Source organism: Staurois parvus, unplaced genomic scaffold (genome assembly GCF_062004578.1).
Source record: "Staurois parvus isolate SC_StPar_1 unplaced genomic scaffold, SC_StPar_1.0 ptg000704l, whole genome shotgun sequence".
Taxonomy (NCBI): Eukaryota; Metazoa; Chordata; class Amphibia; order Anura; family Ranidae; genus Staurois; species Staurois parvus.
The window spans coordinates 4,979,874-5,001,842 of NW_028318500.1; the positions used below are offsets into that span (position 1 = coordinate 4,979,874).

Genomic DNA, 21,969 nt, shown 5'->3' on the forward strand with positions numbered 1-21,969 from the left:
ACAAGCATCAAGCGCTTGGGCGTTAATGCATTTCAGTGGGCAGGATAAATTATTTTGGTCAAGTAAATGAATTAACATGCAAGCGCTAGTGTTAACATGTGTTTTGACACGTTTAGCTGTGTTTACACGCGTCAAGCATTTGTTAAAACGCTGCTGCTCCTGGACGCACTGGCCCTGGGTTTTTTTCCTGCTGCTAAACGCTACTGCTACTAAAATCTTCTAAAAGTCTGTGTGCATGGTGGCCATGCACGGTGGCATAGGATAACATGGAGGGCCATTTGGAAGCAGTAAAAAAAAAAAAAAATGCCTGAAACCCCTAAAAGTGGCTGCAAAAATGCCCCGTGTGCATGAGGCGTAACTCAGGAAAATGATTCCTGGTTGTTATGGTTTGCTGTATCCTCATTGCACTGTGCCATTTCATTGCAGAACAAAAATCATCACCCAGTGGCCCTAGAGGAGCTCAGCCAAGATGGGGAGAGAGCTATTTTCTGAGATGCTGTCCTGATGAGTCAGGGATGAGAAAGTACTACTTACAGAGGGTGATATGTTCAGAACATCTCTATATTGATTTTTTTAAATACATTTTGCTCTTCTGAAGTGAGACAGGGTCCAGTCTTGCAGCATGCCATCCCCTGGTGTGCCCCCTCTTCCTGTACTCCGGCTCGATTTGTACCGCTAGACACACAGACCACATACCACTAGACACATCTTGGTAGTACATACAGTGCATAAAAGGACAAGACTATGTAACCCTATAAAGACTAGACAGGCAATATATCAATAAGCCTGCATTATGTATGTATATACAGCTCTCATGAAAACTTCCAAAAGGGGCCACATACATTTGATAGGAAATGATTGTATCTAGTGTTTGTGTTCCTGTACAAAACTAACAGGGAACATTAATCCCCCTCAACAAATGAAATTCCTTCTAAATCACTGCTTCCAGGCAAGACGGCATATACCTAGATATGGCCAAGAATACCCTTCATATGTCTCTTCTGAACAGGGGCGGACTGACCATTTGGAAACTCGGGCACTGCCCGAGGGCCTGGGGTCAGTAGGGGGCCCCATGAGATGCCTCTGGTACCTTTTTCATAAGCTTTTTTGAGTTTGGGCAAGGATACAGGGGCCCCACAATCCCCTATTGCCCAGGGGCCCCATGAGTTGTCAGTCCACCCCTGCTTCTGAGTGGCAAAAGCAAAAATAGTCATCTAATTAAGGTGGTTCCAAAAATCCTTTACATTTCTTTATTTGTAATTTTTTTCATGTATAGAAGAGGAGGTATCACAAAAAAATCTCTTTACCATTTTAATTCTCTTTTGGTTCATTGAATAATTGGGAATTATGGAAACACAAACTTAGGTTAACTTTTAGGGGAAATGGTAAAAAAAAAAGTTTACAGTAAATCTGTCAAGAAGGAGATGGAGGGCGGTCACTGCTAACCAATTCTCAAAATGGCACTTTACAACACGATAAACAAGCAGTGCAGATGCCAAAGCAACCCATTCGATGGAATGGATCCACACTGCAAACACCCTGCAACCTCATGCAATGCAGGTGGATGCAGAGTGGTGATGTGGAATTACAGGGTTAAAAAAAGACAATGTGGGACACGCCTGTCATACGCATTCTGAAAAGTGATTCACCGTAGATCCCTTATCAGAGAGATGGCAAGGGCTGTTTCACAGCTCTCAGGGCTCGTTCACATTAGCTTTGATCTCTGAAGAGCATTCCACATTCAGATCATTCTTCAGAAAGCTTTTGAAGGGCAGTGTGGAGGCGTTGTATTGCCTGCTTGGACCCCACACTAGCACATAATGCACGTGGTATTAGGGAGTTTGCAAAGCAACAGGAGGTATAATTCCTGCCACAAAGTAAAGCAACGTGGCCGCAGCATGTGCACACCCATGGCTACTGGCTCTGCAGCTAAAGAGGAAGCGCTGGGGGGTGGCTTGGCAGTAAAAGTGTGGCTAATCTGAGTTTTACCACCATTCAACTGCTAGTGTGAACAAACTGTATTTCATTTTTACATACATAAATAGAACCGTTTTACAAAAAGGTATACTTTTTTTTTTAATGTGTTTATTATTCATTAGGTAAAAAGGTATAGAAATTATTTTACAGTTTTATGTAAGTACATGTATACCATATTGATAGCACAGAAGGCAGTGCACACAGGATGTCACTTGTGTGTTTTGTTTTCAGTACAATTTAGTACCTTTTATTCTCTCACAATGTCAGGTTGGAAATCTGGTCTGACAGCTCGCGCTAGCTCTTCAGCATACATTTCATAGCGTCCAGTCATCTGTGGGTACAAATATAATATATGTATGACTTAGTCTGGTACCTGTAGTACTGTCAGATAAAAAAAAATAAAAAATATATATATATATATATATATATATATATATATATATATATATATACACAGTGGGGCAAAAAAGTATTTAGTCAGCCACCAATTGTGCAAGTTCTCCCACTTAAAAAGATGAGAGAGGCCTGTAATTGGCATCATAGGTAGACCTCAACTATGAGAGACAAAATGAGAAAGAAAATCCAGACAATCACATTGGCTGATCTGGAAAGAATTTATTTGCAAATTATGGTGGAAAATAAGTATTTGGTCAATATGAAAAGTTCATCTCAATACTTTGTTATATATCCTTTGTTGGCAATGACAGAGGTCAAACGTTTCCTGTAAGTCTTCACAAGGTTGGCACACACTGTTGCTGGTATGTTGGCCCATTCCTCCATGCAGATCTCCTCTAGAGCAGTGATGTTTTGGGGCTGTCGCTGGGCAACACGGACTTTCAACTCCCTCCAAAGGTTTTCTATGGGGTTGAGATCTGGAGACTGGCTAGGCCACTCCAGGACCTTGAAATGCTTCTTACGAAGCCACTCCTTCATTGCCCGGGCGGTATGTTTGGGATCATTGTCATGTTGGTAGACCCAGCCACGTTTCATCTTCAATGCCCTTACTGATGGAAGGAGGTTTGCACTCAAAATCTCACGATACATGGCCCCATTCATTCTGTCCTGTACAAGGATCAGTCGTCCTGGTCCCTTTGCGGAGAAACAGCCCCAAAGCATGATGTTGCCACCCCCATGCTGTATTTTTTGCCCCACTGTATATGATTTGTAAAATCATTAACAATCAAACCAACAGTGGTGGAGAACTCATGAATGCTTTATCAATGTCAGTGTTCAAAAATCAGAATTCCAACTTCCTAAATATCAGGATGCAAACAACAACCAAGTGCAATTGTAGCAAAAATAATGCAAAAGGCATTAGGCCTCCGTCACATGGGTAATTAGGGTTGGTTTGCGTATTCTGGCAGAAAGAATCAGATTCTTGCAGCCAGAAATCACAGATGTTTACGCTTAGCTACAGCCAGAGGCGTCCCTAGAGTTGGTGTCACCCAGTGCAGTAACACTTGGTGACACCCCCTCCGACGATCCCTGCAGAATGGATCGGATCTGCGGATTGAGCATAATGGATCGGACTCTGATACATTATGCTCAATCCGCAGATCTGATGCATCCTGCGGGGATCGTCGGCTTTCTTTACAACTTACTTTTTCTTGGAGCAGGTCCGGTGTCACCCCATATAGGTTGCATGCCGATGATCCCCGCAGGATGGACCCCCGCACCTGACATGGGACGCCACTGGCTACAGCTGCTCTGTCCATATGAATCAATGGCAAGCTGACAGCAGCCATGGCTGGCTGCAGGTAAACACACATGTAGTGATTACCAGTGGCTAGGGATGGATGATTTCCACTGTATCCACGGTTAGACATCTGTCTCTAACTGCAGGTACCCTCTCCATGTTCAGATACATGCGAACAGTACCAGCTTTTCTCAGCCTGTCATTGCTTTGTACAGGCTCAGTGGCTGCCACTGTTTGCGTACACCTGTTTCCCCAGCCACAAGAATCTGCTGATTCTTGCCTCTGGAATCTGGTGTATGCCCCTAATTGCCTGTGTGAAGCAGGTCTTTAAAACAAAGAACATGGAATGATCTAAACCTAAACTAACCTGTTGGCAAGTAAAAATGCATCTTCTCTGTCTTCCTTCATTTCATCGCTCAAATGCAACCTGCATTTCCTGCTGTCCTCAAAATTCCTGTTCTACATTTGTTCTAAGGTGACTACAAATGCCTCCTTTTGTATGTGAACGTAGTCATCCTTTCCTGCTCACCCTTCACTTCTGATACCCCTAGTGCTTGTATACACCATGATTGACAAAATACCATGTGGACCGTGCATAAATTCAGTGCATTAAATTTGACAATACATGAGTAATATTGCTTCACATATGCTAAATGAATAATTGTAACATTCCGTCCCAATACGGAAAAATAAAATGCCCAGGTGTTGAGTACTAATTGGTGAATTTCGTGCAAAAAATGACAGGTGCTCCTCTGTGCTCAATCGGTGCCCACATGGATGTGCACTCACCGTTAGCCGTGGACCACCTATCTCCAGGTTGGTCTGGTTAGCACATGCACTCAAACAGATAAAACTTTTTTTTGTAATTCATTGTAAAACAAACCAGCAGAGGCTTATACAGCATAAGTAAAGCACTGCGCCAACTGTTGGCGCTATATAAATCCTGTATTATAATTATAATAATGTTCATACAAAGAAATAAAGGTAAAGGCCATCCAATCAGGTCCACCTGTCAGTTTTTCAGGAGGACCAGATAGGAAGGTCCATGCAGTCCTATGGATTGGCGGGTGTAAATGGACATGTGTCTGTTAATGTCTGCCTACCTCCAGGTCCAATCAGGCCGCTAAAAAAAAATGGAGGAGGACTGCGTTCTCTTCCATTTGGGTGGACAGGATTGGAGGTATCTAGGTGTAAAGGGTCCACCTAGCATGGTCTGTCCGTGTCTTCTCTGCCGTGTGAGTGGACATAGACCTGTCATCTGCTTCACTCTGCTCCAATCAGCAGGTGATCAGACAGTTCCCCAGCTGATCAGAAGGGAAGGCACCCAAGGGCCATAAATGTGTTGTTTATGCTTTGTAAGCTCTGCTGGATCATTTTTGCTTAGAATTACAATAAAAGTGAGGTTGTATCTGTATGAACAAATGTGTTGGTCATTGTTTGTGAACTATGATGACACCCACCTTGAAATTCCATTTGTCACAGGTTTGGCGGCACAGATTAAGGTCCATCTCCGCAATCAAAAGTCCATCACTAACTCTACTTAGGCCAGGAGTTCGGCTCCCATCTGGAGCTGAAACATAACTAGATCCATAGAAATGCCCAAAGTCATGATGGGCTGTAAAAAAGATAAAAAGACATACATTCAATGTGACTGCAACAGTGACAGACGCTGACAAGGATTATTACTTTAGAAAAATCAGGATACAGACTAAAATTTAGAAAAAAATATATATAATTATTTGTGGTTTTATTAGTGTGGCATTATGGGAATTTGAACTTGTTGATAGTCAGGAGATGCTGATGCAGGATTTGTGGTTATATTTTTATACTCTTTATAAACATTTCAATAAATCCATTGCAAATGTATACAAGTATATTTTATTACCTTTCTTGCCATCTCCGGATGTGAACTCATTTTCAAAATGCTCCTAAAAATAGATAGACAGGGTAATTTACCAAAGGCACATTAAATGGGATTATTTTGTTACAGCAGCTGAAGTAATCACAAAAACAGAACCAAAATAATACACTGCTCAAAAAATTAAAGGAACACTTTTTAATCAGAGTATAGCATCAAGTCAATTACACTCCCCTGGTCAGTTAAGTAGCAGAGGGGGTTGTTATTCAGTTTCAGCTGCTTTGGTGTTAATGAACTTAACAACAGGTGCACTAAATGGGCAAAAATGAGATGACCCCCAAAACAGGAATGGTTTTACAGTTGGAGGCCACTGACATTTTTTTCCCTACTCATCTTTTCTTTCACTAGTTTTGCAGTGTCACCACTAGTTTTTTCTAATGGTGACACTGTTCTAATGGTGACACTAGTTTTTTCTAGGGTCAGTGTCACCACTGGTAGCATGAGATGATACCTGGACCCTACAGAGTTTGCACAAGCAGTCCAACTCCTAAAGGATGGCACATCAATACATACCATTGCCAGAAGGTTAGCTGTGTTTCCCAGCGCAGTCTCAAGAGCATGGAGCAGATTCCAGGAGACAAGCAGTTTCTCTAGGAGAACTGGACAGGGGCATAGAAGGTCCTTAATCCATCAGAAGAACCGGTATCTGCTCTTTTGTGCAAGGAGGAACAGGAAGAGCATTGCCAGAGCCCTACAAAATGACCTCCAGCAGGCCACAGATGTGACCAAACGATCAGAAACAGAATTCATGAGGGTGGCCTGAGGGACTGACATCCTCTAGTGAGCCCTATGTTCACTGCCCGGCACCATAGAGCTCGATTGGCAGGTCCCCCACTGGCACCCTGTGCTTTTCAAAGATGAGGGCAAGTTTACCCTGAGCACATGGGACAGACATGAAAGGGTCTAGAAAAGCTGTGGAGAACATTATGCTGCCTGTAACATCGTTCAGCATGACAGTTTTGGTGGTGGATCAGTGATGGTATAGGGTGGCATATCCATGGAGAGACACACAGACCTCTATAGGACCTCTTTGGACCCACTGTCAGACCCTACGCTGGTGCAGTGGGTCCTGGGTTCCTCCTGGTGCCTCATGTGGGGAGAGTATGCAGACAGTTCCTGGAGGATGAAGGAATTGATACCATTGAATGGCCCCCACGCTCGCTTGACCTAAATCCAACAGAACACATCTGAGATATCATCTTTCGGTCTATATGATGCCGCCAGGTTGCACCTTAGACTGTCCAGGAGCTCAGTGATGCCCTGGTCCAGATCTTGGAGGAAATACCCCAGGACACTATCTGTTTTCCATTAGGAGCATGCCCCGACGTTGTCAGGCATGCATACAAGCACGTGGGGGCCATACAAACTACCATTTTGAGTTGCTGCAATTAAATTTCAGCAAAATGGACTAGCCTGCTGCATCATTTTTTTCACTGTGATGTTCAGGGTGTCTTTGAATTGAGTCCTCTGTAGGTTGATCATTTTCATTTCCAGCAAACGATGGGGCATCCATATGTTCCTACCACATTACCCAGTCCATATCAGTATAGATATCCAGCGTGATATTTTTCCACATTGAGATCTGATGTGTTTTCAAAGTGTTCCTTTAATTTTTTGGAGCGGTGTATATTTTTTGAAGACAAGTGGATGAAATTTCACACTTACAGTTCCCACACGGTTGATGGCACAGGTGAAGCAGTGATTGGCAATGGCAGCATTCCTTGCCTCTATTGGCCACAATGACTCACTAAAAAGGAAATGAAAATATCCAGTGTTCTGTTCACAAAACCTGATACTTGCTGTGGAATGTAGAGATGTATAACATTGTACACAATTGCATATTATCATATTAGCTTAGATACCTTGTGAAAATTGTCAACAGGTTATATTTAGAAATTTAAACCACAATTTTAGATAGCAAAAAAACATGTTTTTTTATTCAAATGTGTCCAAACTTTCTCCCCTTCAGCTCTGCTTAACCAATGCTCAAACAGATTGTGAGGTTTTTTTTTTTTAATTAAAATGGTTTGGAAAATAATTTTTACACAGATGTATCAAATTTGCCCAGTAAATGTTGATTAGGACCTAATGCTCTAATTACATTTCCTCTTAAAAAGAATGTCCTGGCATGCTTCTTGTCATTAACGCTGGACGTACACAAATGGAGTACATACAGTATCACCTTTTCACCTGCCAAAGGAATTGCATTTCTCTTCATTCTGTTCTGAGATTTACACAGCTCTGCCCCACAGTACAGTTCTTTCTAGTAGGGGACTGGAACTGACTTTTCTCTGCTACCATTCCATTTCATTTATGCTTACAGGTCTCCTCCCATGTCTTGCTGTGACTGAACAGTGAAAGAAGAAGCAGCAGACTGATGAGCTCATCACTCTGTCACTCCACTGTCTCTTTGCTATCAGCAAGTTAATTGCACTGCAACACTCCTGTCTGGCTTCTTCTCCTGCTCCCTGTCTCTGAGCTCTACTGTACAATGGATTGCAAGAGGCTGATAAGCCAAATGTAGGTAGTCAAACTACTGGCATTGGATGATATACACACATTTATACATTTTCTTTTTCTTTTTTTGTTGTCGATCATCCCATTTCATTACCTTAGTTCCCCAATAGTGGCTGAAGGGTTGAAAATAATTTCTGCTCCATTAATGCCGTACATGAGCCAGTTTAATGGATGGTGTCTTCCATAGCAGATATTCACAGCAATCCTTCCAAATGCAGTCTGGAACACTCGATGTCCTGTATTGCCCTCCATGTAATAAGTGGACTGGAACAAATAAGTAAGAGATTTGGTTCTCCAAGAAAACATATGGGGTATTTATAGCAGATGGCTAGCTGCTACACACCGCAACGTTACTCTGCTGCTGTTACTCTAAAATGCTGTCTTGCATTTTACAGCCCAGTCACATATTGCAGCCCATGATGCGGAGCCCGAGTTGTGTAAGCAATTTCTCTATGTTGAAGGAAAGGCTGGTCACATGAGTCCCAGGGCATGTGACTGCGCTGCACTCCTGGCTTTTTGTTTCTGTCAATTGTTCTTTTTTAACAGAGTATAGAAGGGTTAAAACAATGTTTGTCCTTGTGTCTCAGAACAAATTCATACAAATGCCCAAACCACCTAAACCTGGGCCTCTAAGTGTTCTTTTTATAAGACATAGAACTACAAGATCGTTGTGTTATAAGTTTCCCTTCTATTGGTCCAAAGTAGCCCCTGCCACTTTGGGACCAGGCCAATTCCGACACTTTTTGTTTACATTTAAAAATATATTTTTTTGCTAGAAAATTACTTATAACCCCCAAACATTATATATTTTTTAAGCAGAGGCCATACAGAATAAAAATGGTGGGTGTTGCAATTTTTTATGTCACACGGTATTTGAGCAGTGGTTTTTAAAGCAAAATTTTGTTGGAAAAAAAACACATTGATGAATTTGAATGCATATAAACACAATATAATACCAAATTGTTTGGTAAAAAATAAAAGATGATATTACACTGAGTAAATAGATACCCAATGTGTCACACCTTAAAATTGCGCATGCTCGTGAAATGGCAACAAGCGACGATACTTAAAAAGCTCCATAGGCAATGCTTTAAAAGCCTTTCTGGTGCTAGAATTATTGCTCTCACTATAACATTGGCAACAATACCTCACGTTGGGTATGGCCACCATTTACATATGCGTGTGCGACCTACGTATGCTTTCATCTTTGCCCACAAGCATGGGGGGTCGGGGGTTCTTTTAAAAAAAATTTCTTTAATACTTTTTTTATTTTTACACTGTCCCTTTACCATTGTTTCTGGTTTTGTACACCATAGAGATGACTGGGGAAATTCCAGTCCCCGATCAGCTCTATGATAAGCTCGCAGAACTTCTGGCTTTAGTCCGGCTTGCTGGAAATGACCGCTCCCACCACCAGTAAAAGCAATCCAGTTGCTAATTAGCCGCTAGGATGGCTTTTCCAAAAAAGGGAATCGTTGGCTGAAGAACAAAACAATACCAGGAGGATGCCTGTAGCTGCAGGTATTGCCCCAGTATAACACTTGAAAGCCGAAACATAAATATACATATTGCAGCAGTCTTCAAGTGGTTAAATATTGCCCTGTTTCTAATAACTATTTATATATATATATATATATATATATATATATATACATATATATACACATACATATATACACACACACATACATACATACACACATACACACATATACACAAACACAGTATAATGTTTTTAAAGTGGTAGTTTAAAGTAGAACTGTGGCCAGGTTACGAACATTCAAATATTTACACGTCCTTAACAAGCAGTAATTGACTTTAAAACAGGCCCACACTGATCTGTGTTAGCTGTCAGCACTATTGAGTAATTCATCCTCAACATTTTCTCTAGGTAGCTCAGCTTTCCCCAACCAGCCTGTCTCCCTTCTAATTTTCAATGTAAACAGAGAATGTGCCCAAGAAGAGGAGAGGAAAGTCTGCAGGGTGAGTCCAAAAGGACTTCACTACCTCTACTGTGAAAGATAGAAGAGGTACCACCACAACATAAAAAATATTTTTGCATCCCCAGAAGACCAAGTGCATATAGCACTTGGCTCAGTGGCCCTGTTGTGGATTAAAAGCACCTCATCTGCCCTCATCTGTGGCCCTTTTGTGGATTAAAAGCACCTTTTTATTTATGTTAATGCTGGCTGTAGAGCTCCACCCCAGGCGGAAGCCCAATTTGTTCCTATGGGGGAGCTACAGCCAGCACTTTAGACACCCCACCCCCCTTTCTCAGTAAAAAAAGATTTTGTGCAGTATTTTAGAGTGTCCTGCCAGGTCTGACTGTGGCAAAATAGTTTGTATAACTTCCCCAAGTCAGATGTGGCAGGGATAGTAAACATTATATATTCTCAGCTGGCAACAACATGGGAACTACTGGCAGTGTATGTTTATTAGCAGCCAGCTGATCACACAGCCCTGCCAGTGCTGACCACAGCTAAAGGTTTTTGAGGCACATCCAGGCAACAGAGGATGCAGAGGAACTGTACTGGATATGCACTAGAAGGGAAAGAGGAGCAAGGGGAGCAGCCAACTAGCAGCCGGGAGAGAGGCAAGGCAAAGGTGTTGTAAGTGGGGGTGAGTGGGGGAGCAGAAGAGTAAACTAAGGCTGGAGAGTCTATAGGACAGTAAGATGTGATTGGAAAGTCCTGAAAAGAGACAGACAAGCAAGTGGCTGGTAGGCATACAGTGCGGTTTAACTGGGGTGGGGGGGCAAAGTAAGCAAAGCTGATTTACATTTTTACATCAGGTCTCTAAGGATTGCCGCTTCACCCATACATAGAAAATCGGTCCCTTTACTTATTTACTTGAGAATAACCCCCCTCTCCATACAGGTGAGGGACTCACCAGCAACTACATAAGAAGCACATATCAGGTCCAATCCCCACCTATATTAGCAACCCCTTCATTCCTCCAAGTCCTTTTATCATGGCACTGTGCTAAGACATATTTACCAATTAAAGCCAGGTTTTCTCTTACATCCATTGACATACACAGCTCTCCAATTCCTGACCATAGGGTTTATAGCACCACCGAAAGGAGTAGTACACTAGGTAGAAAAAGAACACAGCACCACCTGTGGGCAGTCTAAGCTGGTATAAACCCCTCTCAGCTATAGGAAATCCATTTCTGCAGGCTGCTGCTTAAGATTTTTTGTTTTTGTTTGCCCCCTTCTTGAGACACTGCTTTGCGACAATGGTCGAGAATCAGAAGATAGGACTGCTCATAGGTGATGCTGTGTTCTTTTTCCTACTCCTGTAGGTGGCACTATAAGCGCTAAGGTCAAGAATCAGTAGAGCTGTGTCCGTCAAACTCAGAGAATGGCATTATACGGTAACAAAAATCTAGTTTTTAGAACTATAATTTTTATTTGCTTTGAGCAATAGCACTATATGCTGTTTTATGATAGTTTTAATGTATGCACATGGTTCCACTTTAACAAAATGTTCAGCCAGTAAACACATTCCCATTACAGATTCAGATTGCCGGGAGGAATCCTTTGCCAGTATATTTGGTGATCTCACCTCATTGAAGTCTCCTACTCTTGGGATGTGATTTTTACGTGTCTTCCCCAGAACGGCACCAGTGTTTGATATCACCACAGCAGTGTTCCACAGTGTATCTGCGTGGCTCTCATCCCTCTCCAGAATTGGGGAAACAATTACCATGTTGTGCTTCTTTGCAAGCTGAAAACATTAATGGACAATGCAGGCATACCATAAGAATCAAGAACATCTGTACAAATGCTAGTGTATATCCCGATATACACTCACCAGCCACTGTATTAGGTACACTGTGCTAGTACCGGGTTAGACCCCGTTTGCCTTCAGAACTGCCTTAATTCTTCGTGGCATAGATTCAGCAAGGTGTTAGAAACATTCCTCAGAGATTCTGGTCCATATTGACATGATAGCATCACGCAGTTACTGCAGATTTGTCACCTGGACATCCATGATGCGAATCTCACATTCCACCACATCCCAAAAGTGTTCTATTGGATGGAGATCTGGTGACCATGGAGGCCATTGGAGTACAGTGAACTCATTGTTATGCTCAAGAAGCAAGTTTGAGATGATTTTAGCTTTGTGACATGGGGCAGTATCCTGCTGGAAGTAGCCATCAGAAGATAGGTACACTGTAGTCATAAAGGGATGGACATGGTCAGCAACAATACTCAGGTAGGCTGTGGCGTTTAAACGATGCTCAGTTGGTACTAAAGGGCCCAAAGTGTACCAAGAGAATATCCCCCACACCATTACACCACCAACCTGAACAGATGATACAGGGCAGGATGGATCCATGCTTTCATGTTGTTTACACCAAATTCTGACCCTACCATCTGAATGTCGCAGCTGAAATCCAGAGTCATCAGGTCAGGCAACGGTTTTCCAATTTTCTATTCTCCAATTTTGGTGAGCCAGTGTGAATTGCAGACTCGGGTTCCTGTTCTTAACTGACAGGAGTGGCACCTGGTGTGGTCTTCTGCTGCTGTAGTCCATCTGCTTCAAGGTTCGCCGTGTTGTGCGTTCAGAGATGCTATTCTGTATACTTTGGTTGTGACGAGTAGTTATTTTAGTTACTGCCGCTCACTGGATATTTTCTCTTTTTTGGACCAGTCTCTGTAAACTCTAGAGATGGTTGTGCATGAAAATCCCACTAGATCAGCAGTTCTCAGACCAGCCTGTCTGCCACCAACAACCATGCCATGTTCAAAGTCACTTAAATCCTCTTTCTTCCCCATTCTGATGCTCAATTTGAACTTCAGCAAGTAGTCTTCACCACATCTAGATGCCTAAATGCATTGAGTTGCTGCCATGTGATTGGCTGATTAGCAATTTGTGCTACCAAGCAATTGAACATGTGTACCTAACAAAGAGGCCAGTGAATGTAGTAGAGTGTGGTTGTTATCCATTATAAGAAATTACTACAATTCATTTTGATTTTAAAGAAAATGTGACATTGTAAATCAAGTGGCTCTGCACTAATTGTAAACATTTCTCAAAGTTGGACATTCACAGAATATTTTGGTAAATTAACACACATGCTATATACTTAAAAGGTGAAAGACATCTTGCATAAAAAAGGAGTTAAATATAAAAGAATTTAGTTGCCAAAATGTGGTATATTATGTCAGTTAGGTATTTCAGAAATCTATACTGCATTTTGGCCACTAGATGGAATTAGTGGTCATAGGAGTGAATCTATTACAGAACATATTGGGAAATTTGAAATGCTGGTGACATTCATCCATTCATTTGTATCTACATCACATACATTACACTTTTTGATTGGCTAATAGGACTTGTGAACATCACAAAAAAGTTGGTCCTTAATTTATGTTCCTGGGAGTTAAAAGTCTAATATCAGCTTCCGCCTCATATACTTAAGTGTGGCACCAAATCTAAGGCTCTGTTCACACCAATGCGTTTTTAGTACTTTGTGCAGAAACACACTACAGTCCATTTAACATGCTTTCCCATGGGACATGTTCACATCTATGCTTTTTTGAGCTGCTGCGTTTTTGGAAAGGGTCAGAGACTTATTTAAAAGCAAAAGGCAGCATTTTTGCTAAATAGAGTTCAATGTAGAAGCTACTGAAATGCATGGTAGTGCATTTTTGCCGCGTTATGCATTTTTATTCTGCCCAAAAAAAAAAAAAAAAAAAAAGGTGCTGAACAAAATGCAAAATGCAATAAAAACACGTCAAAAACGTGTGTAGAAAAATGCAAATCAAACTATGGAAAGCACTGCAAAAACGGACAAAAAGCAGACTGCATAGGTGTGAACGGAGCCTAAATGTTCAGGTCCTCATTGAACAAACACTTCTATAGGCTTTAGCAGGCGTAATCTGCTCTATTGTTACCTCCTGGCAGAATTTGGTAGTTGTTCCATTCTCAGCGGATTCAGCAAACTCGGTCCATGGCAGCCTCTCTCTGGTGCAGAAAGCAAATGGCATTACTGTAAGAAAAAAAAAAACAAGCATACACTTGGCTTAGCTAAGTAGGTAATAAAGTAGGGAAATAAGGAATACTACAGTAAAGGCTGCAATTAAAGGGTATGTATAGCCAAAACAGTTTTTTTTTATTTTTAGTTTTGGATAAAGTAGGGGGAGGTTAGAGTGGAACTAAACCCATTGATTTAATGGTTTTAAAAAAAGTTATATTCCCGGCATGTTGGGAATGCTAACTGTCACGTTGGATTGTGCTCTCAACCAATCTGTCAAACCATCAAATGGCTGGGGTCATAACTGATCACATGTGCAGCATCATTGCAGTTGAAGATCAAACAGAGGCTAAGATGGCAGCTTTCTTGGCTGAAAAGGATAGGAGGATTTAGTTCCGCTTTAAAACCTCTGTCCGGTATTTGTTACGGTCTGTGTTTTCGCTGGGTTTATTTCACCTCTCTGTTTGTCCTATGACTGTGATAGAAAATCCAAACCTTTACAGTTGTCACCAGAGCAAGGCAGGCCATAGATTATGCAATTTTCTTTTCTTCCATTATTGGTGGAATGAAAGAAAAGTGCTCAATTCCCCCATCAACACTGACTGTGTAGAATCCCTTCTACAGCGCTATTGTGTTCTGCCAGCGGTGAGCATTCCCTGCCAGCAGAATACAATTTAGTGTTGCCGGCTATCTCTGCTAAACTGCCCGAATTTTGATCCATGTATGGCCAGCTTAAAAGGTGAAGATAAATATGCCTGTCAACTGCCTTTGAAAAGTTATCTTCATGGATCACTTTTCAGAGGGGCAGCATAGGCTTGCGCACATATGAACGAGCCCTAAGAGCGGAATTTCTTTCAAATTGTACAGATTTCTTCTCACTTCCTGTTGCATCTCTAGGTCAGGATACAAGGGGAATCCTTCAGAGACAAGATAACAAAAAATAAATGGACAGGGGTTTAACCTCAAAAATAGCTTTGGTTATACTTACAGTGGATATAAAAAGTCTACACACCCCTGTTAAAATGTCAGGTTTCTGTGATGTAAAAAAATGAGACAAAGATAAATCATTTCAGAACTTTTTCCACCTTTAATTTGACCTATAAACTGTACAACTCAGCTGAACAACAAACTGAAATCTTTTAGGTGGAGGGAAGTAAAAATAAAAAGCTAAAATAATATGGTTGCATAAGTGTGCACACCCTTAAACTATTACTTTGTTGAAGCACCTTTTGATTTGATTCCAGCACTCAGTCTTTTTGGGTATGAGTCTATCAGCATGGCACATCTTGACTTGGCAATATTTGCCCACTCTTCCTTGCAAAAACACTCCAAATCTGTCAGATTGCGAAGGCATCTCCTGTGCACAGCCCTCTTCAGATCACCCCACAGATTTTCGATCAGATTCAGGTCTGGGCTCTGGCTGGGCCATTCCAAACTTTAATCTTCTTCTGGTAAAGCCATTCCTTTGTTGGTTTGGATGTATGCTTTGGGTCCTTGTCTAGCAATAGCCTGAAGGTTTTGTGCCGATATTGACTGTTATTTGGAACTGTTCATAATTCCCTCTACCTTGACTAAGGCCCCAGTTCCAACTGAAGAAAAACAGCCCCAAAGCATGATGCTCCCACCACCATGCTTCACTGTGGGTATGGTGTTCTTTTGGTGATGTGCAGTGTTGTTTTTGTTCCAAACATATCTTTTGGAATTATGGCCAAAAAGCTCAACCTTGGTTCCATCAGACCATAACACATTTTCCCACATGCTTTTGGGAGACTTCAGATGTGTTTTTGCCAAATTTAGCCACGCTTGGATGTTTTTCTTCATAAGAAAGGCCTTCCTTCTTGCCACTCTACCCCCATAGCCCAGACCTGAAGAATACGGGAGATTTTTGTCACATGTACTACACAGCCAGTACTTGCCAGATATTCCTGCAGTTCCTTTAATGTTGCTGTAGGGCTCTTGGTAGCCTCCCAGACCAGTTTTCTTCTTGTCTTTTCTTCAATTTTGGAAGGACGTCCAGTTCTTGGTAATGTGACTGTTGTGCCATATTTTCTCCACTTTAGGATGACTGTCTTCACTGTGTTCCATGGTATATCTAATGCCTTGAAAATTCTTTTGTACCCTTCTCCTTACTGATACCTTTTAACAATGAGATCCCTCTGATGCTTTGGAAGCTCTCTGTGGACCATGGCTTTTGCTGTAGGATGCAACTAAGAAAAGTTTAGGAGAGACCTACTAGAACAGCTGAACTTTATTTGGGGTTAATCAGAGGCACATTAAATGATGGCAGGTGTGTACTGACTCCTATTTAACATGATTTTGAATGTGATTGCTTAATTTTGAACACAGCTACATCCCCAGTTATAAGAGGGTGTGCACACTTATGCAACCACATTATTTTAGTTTTTTAGGTTTACTCCCCCCCTGTAAAAGATTTCAGTTTGTTTTTTAATTGCGTTGTACAGTTTATAGGTTACATTAAAGATGGAAAAAGTTCTGAAATGATTTAGCTTTGTCTCATTTTTTTACATCAAAGAAACATGATATGTTACCAGTGGTGTATAGATGTTTTATATTCACTGTACACTTTAAACCCTCCAGAACAAAACATTCTTAGAATGTGCCATTAAATTGATTATGAATCCCTTCCCAAATTAGTTTTTCAAATTTATGTACAGTTTGCTTTTTGGAGCAGTGTACCAGCACAGCTCACTGGCTCTCTCTGCCTACTTCTGGATCATGCACCGTGGCTGTTTGCTGTCATCGCTACAGGTCTACAAGCTTTGCAGAAGGAGTGTGAGACCTAGAGTAACATATCTGCTCCTACAGTGACTTACATGAATGAGCCTTGTCACATTATTATTATTATTATTATTATTATTAATAATAATAATATACAGGATTTATATAGCACCAACAGTTTGCGCAGCTGTAGCTCCAAGGAAGGCAGATCAACAGGGAAAAATGTCTGCCACCATGAGCCCTTATACAGTTTTTGTTAAATCCCCTGACTACACCAAAGCAGAATCCTCCGCCTGTCCTTGAACCTGAGCTGTATTGACAGGGAGGTCAGGTCATCCTGTTACAGTATAACAACGTGTTACACATTTACTTCGCTAACACTTGGCTACCTCTAACCTGGATAATTCAAATTCTCTTTTCATGGGTTGGCTTTCCTCTTGTCAGTAAGAGATAAAAAACAGAATGCACAGAGTTGATAAAGGTTGGGATGTGAAACGCACACATATATAAACTTTGAATCCAGTAACCTTGACCACAGCCTGCCCGTATGTATTTCTGTGCATGCGGATCAAATACAGGATGTTTGCCAACATTAGTGATTGATAGGAATTGATCTAAGATCACCTATTTCTCTGTTATATAATTTGTAAACAGTGATTCGGTGCAGGGACCTGCCCTACCTGTTGGGATTTGGATTTCCTTATTTATAAAATGTAGGGGCTCTTGGTTCCACATATTTTATTATAATTTTAAAACATGCACAGCAATCTACCTGATTGCGTCCAAATTGTAAATATGCATGCTAATAATATGCCATTGGATGACTCATTAGTGTGTATTTACTAAAGACAAATAGTCTGTGCACTTTGCAAGTGCAGTTGCACTCATTTTCCTTAGTAAATGCGGTAAAGCTTCACTTTGTAAAGAATACCCAATCAGGTTCAAAGAAAATATAGAAAGCATTTTTGCTTGCACATGACTAGGTGATGGAAATCAACAGATCTTTACCACATACACTAAGCTCTGGGGAAAGAAGTGCAATTGCACTTGCAAAATGCACAGTCTATTAGCCTTTAGTAAATCCACACCATGGTTTTAGGAGCCTCCTGATGTTTCTTAATTAGCCTGTAATATTCCTTCGTTACCAGGCCTTTTTCAGTTCTCAGTGCTGTGATTGTTTAACTGACAATTGCTTGGGCATGCAACACTGTACCCAAAATCATTTTTGAGACAGATAGAGTTTTGGGTTTTATTAAATCTCCACTGGAATTTTTTATTTTTAATACATAAAAGGAAAAAAAAACAGTTTCTCCTTTCAGCTAAAAAACACATCAAATAATAATGACAAGAGGTACGAACACCCCGAAAACAACCCTTTTTTGGAAAGTAGACACCTCAAGGTGATCTTATTTTTGCCACAATTTTTGGAAGTAAAGAAACATGCTGGTATTGTGGTGGTTAAAATATAGACCTTGGTAATGGTGAATTAGATACATTGCAACATTAATGTACAGATCATACACAGAGGGAGGAGGAAGTGAAGGTGTTAATGTACAGATCACATACAATGAGAGGATGTAGATGAAGCGTTAATGTGCAGGATAAGAGTTAAGATACAGGTCCCATAGAGAGACTGAAGCAGAGATGTACAGGGGAGGAGGGTGGTAAAGGGGTTAAACAGACCCCCCCCCCCCCCCCCACAGTTCATTAAAACCTCTCACCATGAATCTGATACAATCCCTTCCTTGATTTCCCTTCACTGATAAATTATCACTTCCTCCATTTTTAGAAGGGGGTAGTTCTCAAATGTAAACACCAAAGTTCTTACATTTGTGATTGCAGTATTTGGTCATTACAGCCATCACAAGGTACAGAGCTGCTTGGATCAGCTCTGTACATTGTGTATGTGATCTAAGCTATCCAGTGACAGCTCTGATCACTGCCATTCAAGGATGCGCTGGCTGCTTGTGTGTGTTTTCTGATAAGTTGGTTATAAACGGCTCTCCAGAAACACAGGTCAACCACTCTGCCATAAAACATATGGCGATAGTGAAGTGGTTAAGGTAAATTTAACTGGGTAGTTCAAACTGAGAAAATTCCGAAGGTTATGAAAATATTCATAAGCTACATTGTTACATCTAGTTTTAACTGTATGTAATTAGATCTAGAGATATAGGCTGCTAAAATAATTTGCCTAGCTACCTTATCCACCTTCATGCTTCCTGAGTTTCTTGTTGCTTCTTTAATGTGGGAGTGGCCTCAAACTGAAAAAGGGAGACTTGGGAAGCTAAGGCAGAACATACAATAGTCATTTTTTTTCTGGCTGAATGAAAAAAAAATCACCCAAATCCCCATCCAAACATTGAACATGGATGGGGGAATCGCTCCCAATGAGCTATTGTATTCTGATAGCAGGAAGACTTTCCTGCCATCAGAATAGACTGATCAATCAGGAAAAACATGACAAGGTGGTTGTACAGCAGGCAATTGGTGGATCGACTTCTGTACAACCAGCCTGTCCATACATGGATTGAAATTCAGCAGGTCCTTGCTGAACTGGCCGAACTTTGATCCATGTATGATTGGCCTAAGAGTTGGGGCAAGATTGACTAATTCAGGAAATGTGGAAATGGCATGCCACTTCAAATCTGTCTCCAATTCTATGGATTGCTATGTTTTCATCACTTATATCTTATAAATTGCATATGTTTGTGACAGGTATACTTTAACTGCCATTTTTGTACATTATGGGTAGACTCACCCCATGCTTCCTGGAAACAGACAATGTTCACATCACACATTGCCGCTACCTCCACAATCTCCGCGATACGTCTGTGAAGGGCATTAATCTGTTTGAACAATAGAACATGAGTGAGGTATATGGCTTCCAACCAGTGTCTCTTTGGTAGCAATACTAAGCCTGGATTTCACTCATGTATCCAACTATGGCAATGCATTCCCAGCCTTACATTCTTCACAAATCTTTTAAGCTGTAATTTTCAGATCACTTTGTATATTACAAATGTACTGTGTGGTTAGCAGATATCGCATATTCACGCATCTAGGCTTGGCGTAAACACCAGAGTTTATTAGGCTATGACATGCATCACCAACATTGCATACGGCACTGAGAGACATCAAAGATTTAAGAGGAAAAGTAGTGCTTCCTCTTTCTAAATATATCTTGTGTGACATTGACATACAGTAACAGATTTCTTTTCTCAGGGTATAATTGCTAAAGCATCGCATACAACAAAGGGCTTACCAGCTTAAATATCCAAATAGCTTTTTGCCTTTTTATTACACACACTAATATATATATTAATATATATATATATATATATATATATATATATATATATAGAGAGTGAGGAACAGACGTATTTGAACACCCTGCGATTTTGCAAGTTCTCCCACTTAGAAATCATGGAGGGGTCTGAAATTCACATTGTAGGTGCATTCCCACTCCGAGACAGAATTAAAAAAAAAAAAAATTCAGGAAATCACATTGTGTGATTTTTAAAGACTTTATTTGTCTCGCACTGCTGAATACAAGTATTTGATCACCTGAGAAAATCAGTGTTAATATTTGGTACAGAAGCCTTTGTTTGCAATTATAGAGGTCAAACGTTTCCTGTAGTTCTTGACCAGGTTTGCACACACTGCAACAGGGATTTTGGCCCACTCCTCCACACAGATCTCCTCTAAATCTGTCAGGTTTCGGGGCTGTCGCTGAGCAAAACGGAGTTTCAGCTCCCTCCAAAGATGTTCTATTGGATTTAGGTCTGGAGACTGGCTAGGCCACTCCAGAACCTTGATATGCTTCTTACGGAGCCACTCCTTGGTTATCCTGGCTGTGTGCTTCAGGTCGTTGTCATGTTGGAAGACCCAGCCACGATCCATCTTCAATGCTCTGACTGAGGGAAGGAGGTTGTTGCTCAAAATCTCACAATAAATGGCCCCATTCATCCTCTCCTTAATACAGTGCAGTTGTCCTGTCCGCTTCGCAGAAAAGCACCCCCAAACATGATGTTACCACCCCCATGCTTCACAGTAGGGATAGTGTTCTTGGGATGCAACTCATCCTTCTTTTTCCTCCAAACACGACGAGTAAAGTTTAGACCAAAAAGTTCTACTTTGGTCTCATCTGACCACATGACTTTCTCCCATGCCTCCTATGGATCATCCAGATGGTCATTGGCAAACGTCAGACGGGCCTGGACATGTGATGACTTGAGCAGGGGAACCTTCCGTGCAATGCATGATTTGAAACCATGAAGGCGTAGTGTTCTACCGACAGTGACCTTTGAAACTGTGGTCCCAACTCTCTTCATGTCATTGACCAGCTCCTCCCTTGTAGTTCTAGGCTGATTCCTCACCTTTCTTATTATCAGTGATACCCCACAAGGTGAGATGTTGCATGGAGCCCCAGTCCGAGGGAGACTGACAGTTGTCTTTAGAGTCTTCCATCCTCTAACAATTGCTCCAACAGTTGATCTATTTTCACCAAGCTGCTTGGCAATTGCCCCGTAGCCCTTTCCAGCCTTGAGGAGGTCCACAATTTTGTCTCTGGTGTCTCTGGTTTGACAGCTCTTTGGTCTTGCCCATGGTAGTAGTTGGCGTCTGACTGACTGTGGGGTGGACAGGTGTCTTTAAAGAGCTCAGACAGGTGCTACTAAGTTAGATTAATGAGTGAAGTAGAGGTGCACTTTTTAAAGGCACAGTAACAGGTCTTTGAGAGCCAGAATTCTTGCTGTTTCTTAGGTGTTCAAATACTTATGTTCAGCAATGCAAGACAAATAAATTCTTTAAAAATCATACAGTGTGATTTCCTGAATTTTTTTTTTAATTCTGTCTCTCAGAGTGGGAATGCACCTACAATGTGAATTTCAGACCCCTCCATGATTTCTAAGTGGGAGAACTTGCAAAATCGCAGGGTGTTCAAATACTTCTGTTCCTCACTGTATATATAGATATATACGTATTTGATTCCCTGCATGTTTGCCCACTCACAAAGAAATGATCAGTCTAAAAATCGAATGGTGTATTGTAACACTGAGAGACAGAATAGCAACAAAAAAATTCAAAAGAAATGCATTTCTAACAAATTATGCACTGATTTGCATGTTCATGCGGG

General features: G+C 41.2%; 1 protein-coding gene across 2 annotated transcripts in view; it reads right to left on the reverse strand.

Moving 5' to 3' along the window:
- The window catches only part of UPB1 (beta-ureidopropionase 1), a 41,699-nt gene that overhangs the window by 8,753 nt on the left and 10,977 nt on the right, over nt 1-21,969 (reverse strand). Inside the window, exons 3-10 of one of the 2 annotated variants that reach the window (XM_089653227.1) lie at nt 19,594-19,681; nt 14,014-14,108; nt 11,675-11,836; nt 8,203-8,372; nt 7,257-7,338; nt 5,559-5,601; nt 5,134-5,288; nt 2,222-2,308 (exon numbers count right to left, since the gene is read on the reverse strand). In XM_089653227.1, coding sequence (XP_089509353.1) covers nt 2,225-2,308; nt 5,134-5,288; nt 5,559-5,601; nt 7,257-7,338; nt 8,203-8,372; nt 11,675-11,836; nt 14,014-14,108; nt 19,594-19,681 — 879 coding nt within the window. In that variant the 3' untranslated portion in view covers nt 2,222-2,224. Of the gene's footprint in view, nt 1-2,065; nt 2,309-5,133; nt 5,289-5,558; nt 5,602-7,256; nt 7,339-8,202; nt 8,373-11,674; nt 11,837-14,013; nt 14,109-19,593; nt 19,682-21,969 lie in introns of those variants that run through there. The other variant, XM_089653226.1, reaches the window with a different exon arrangement.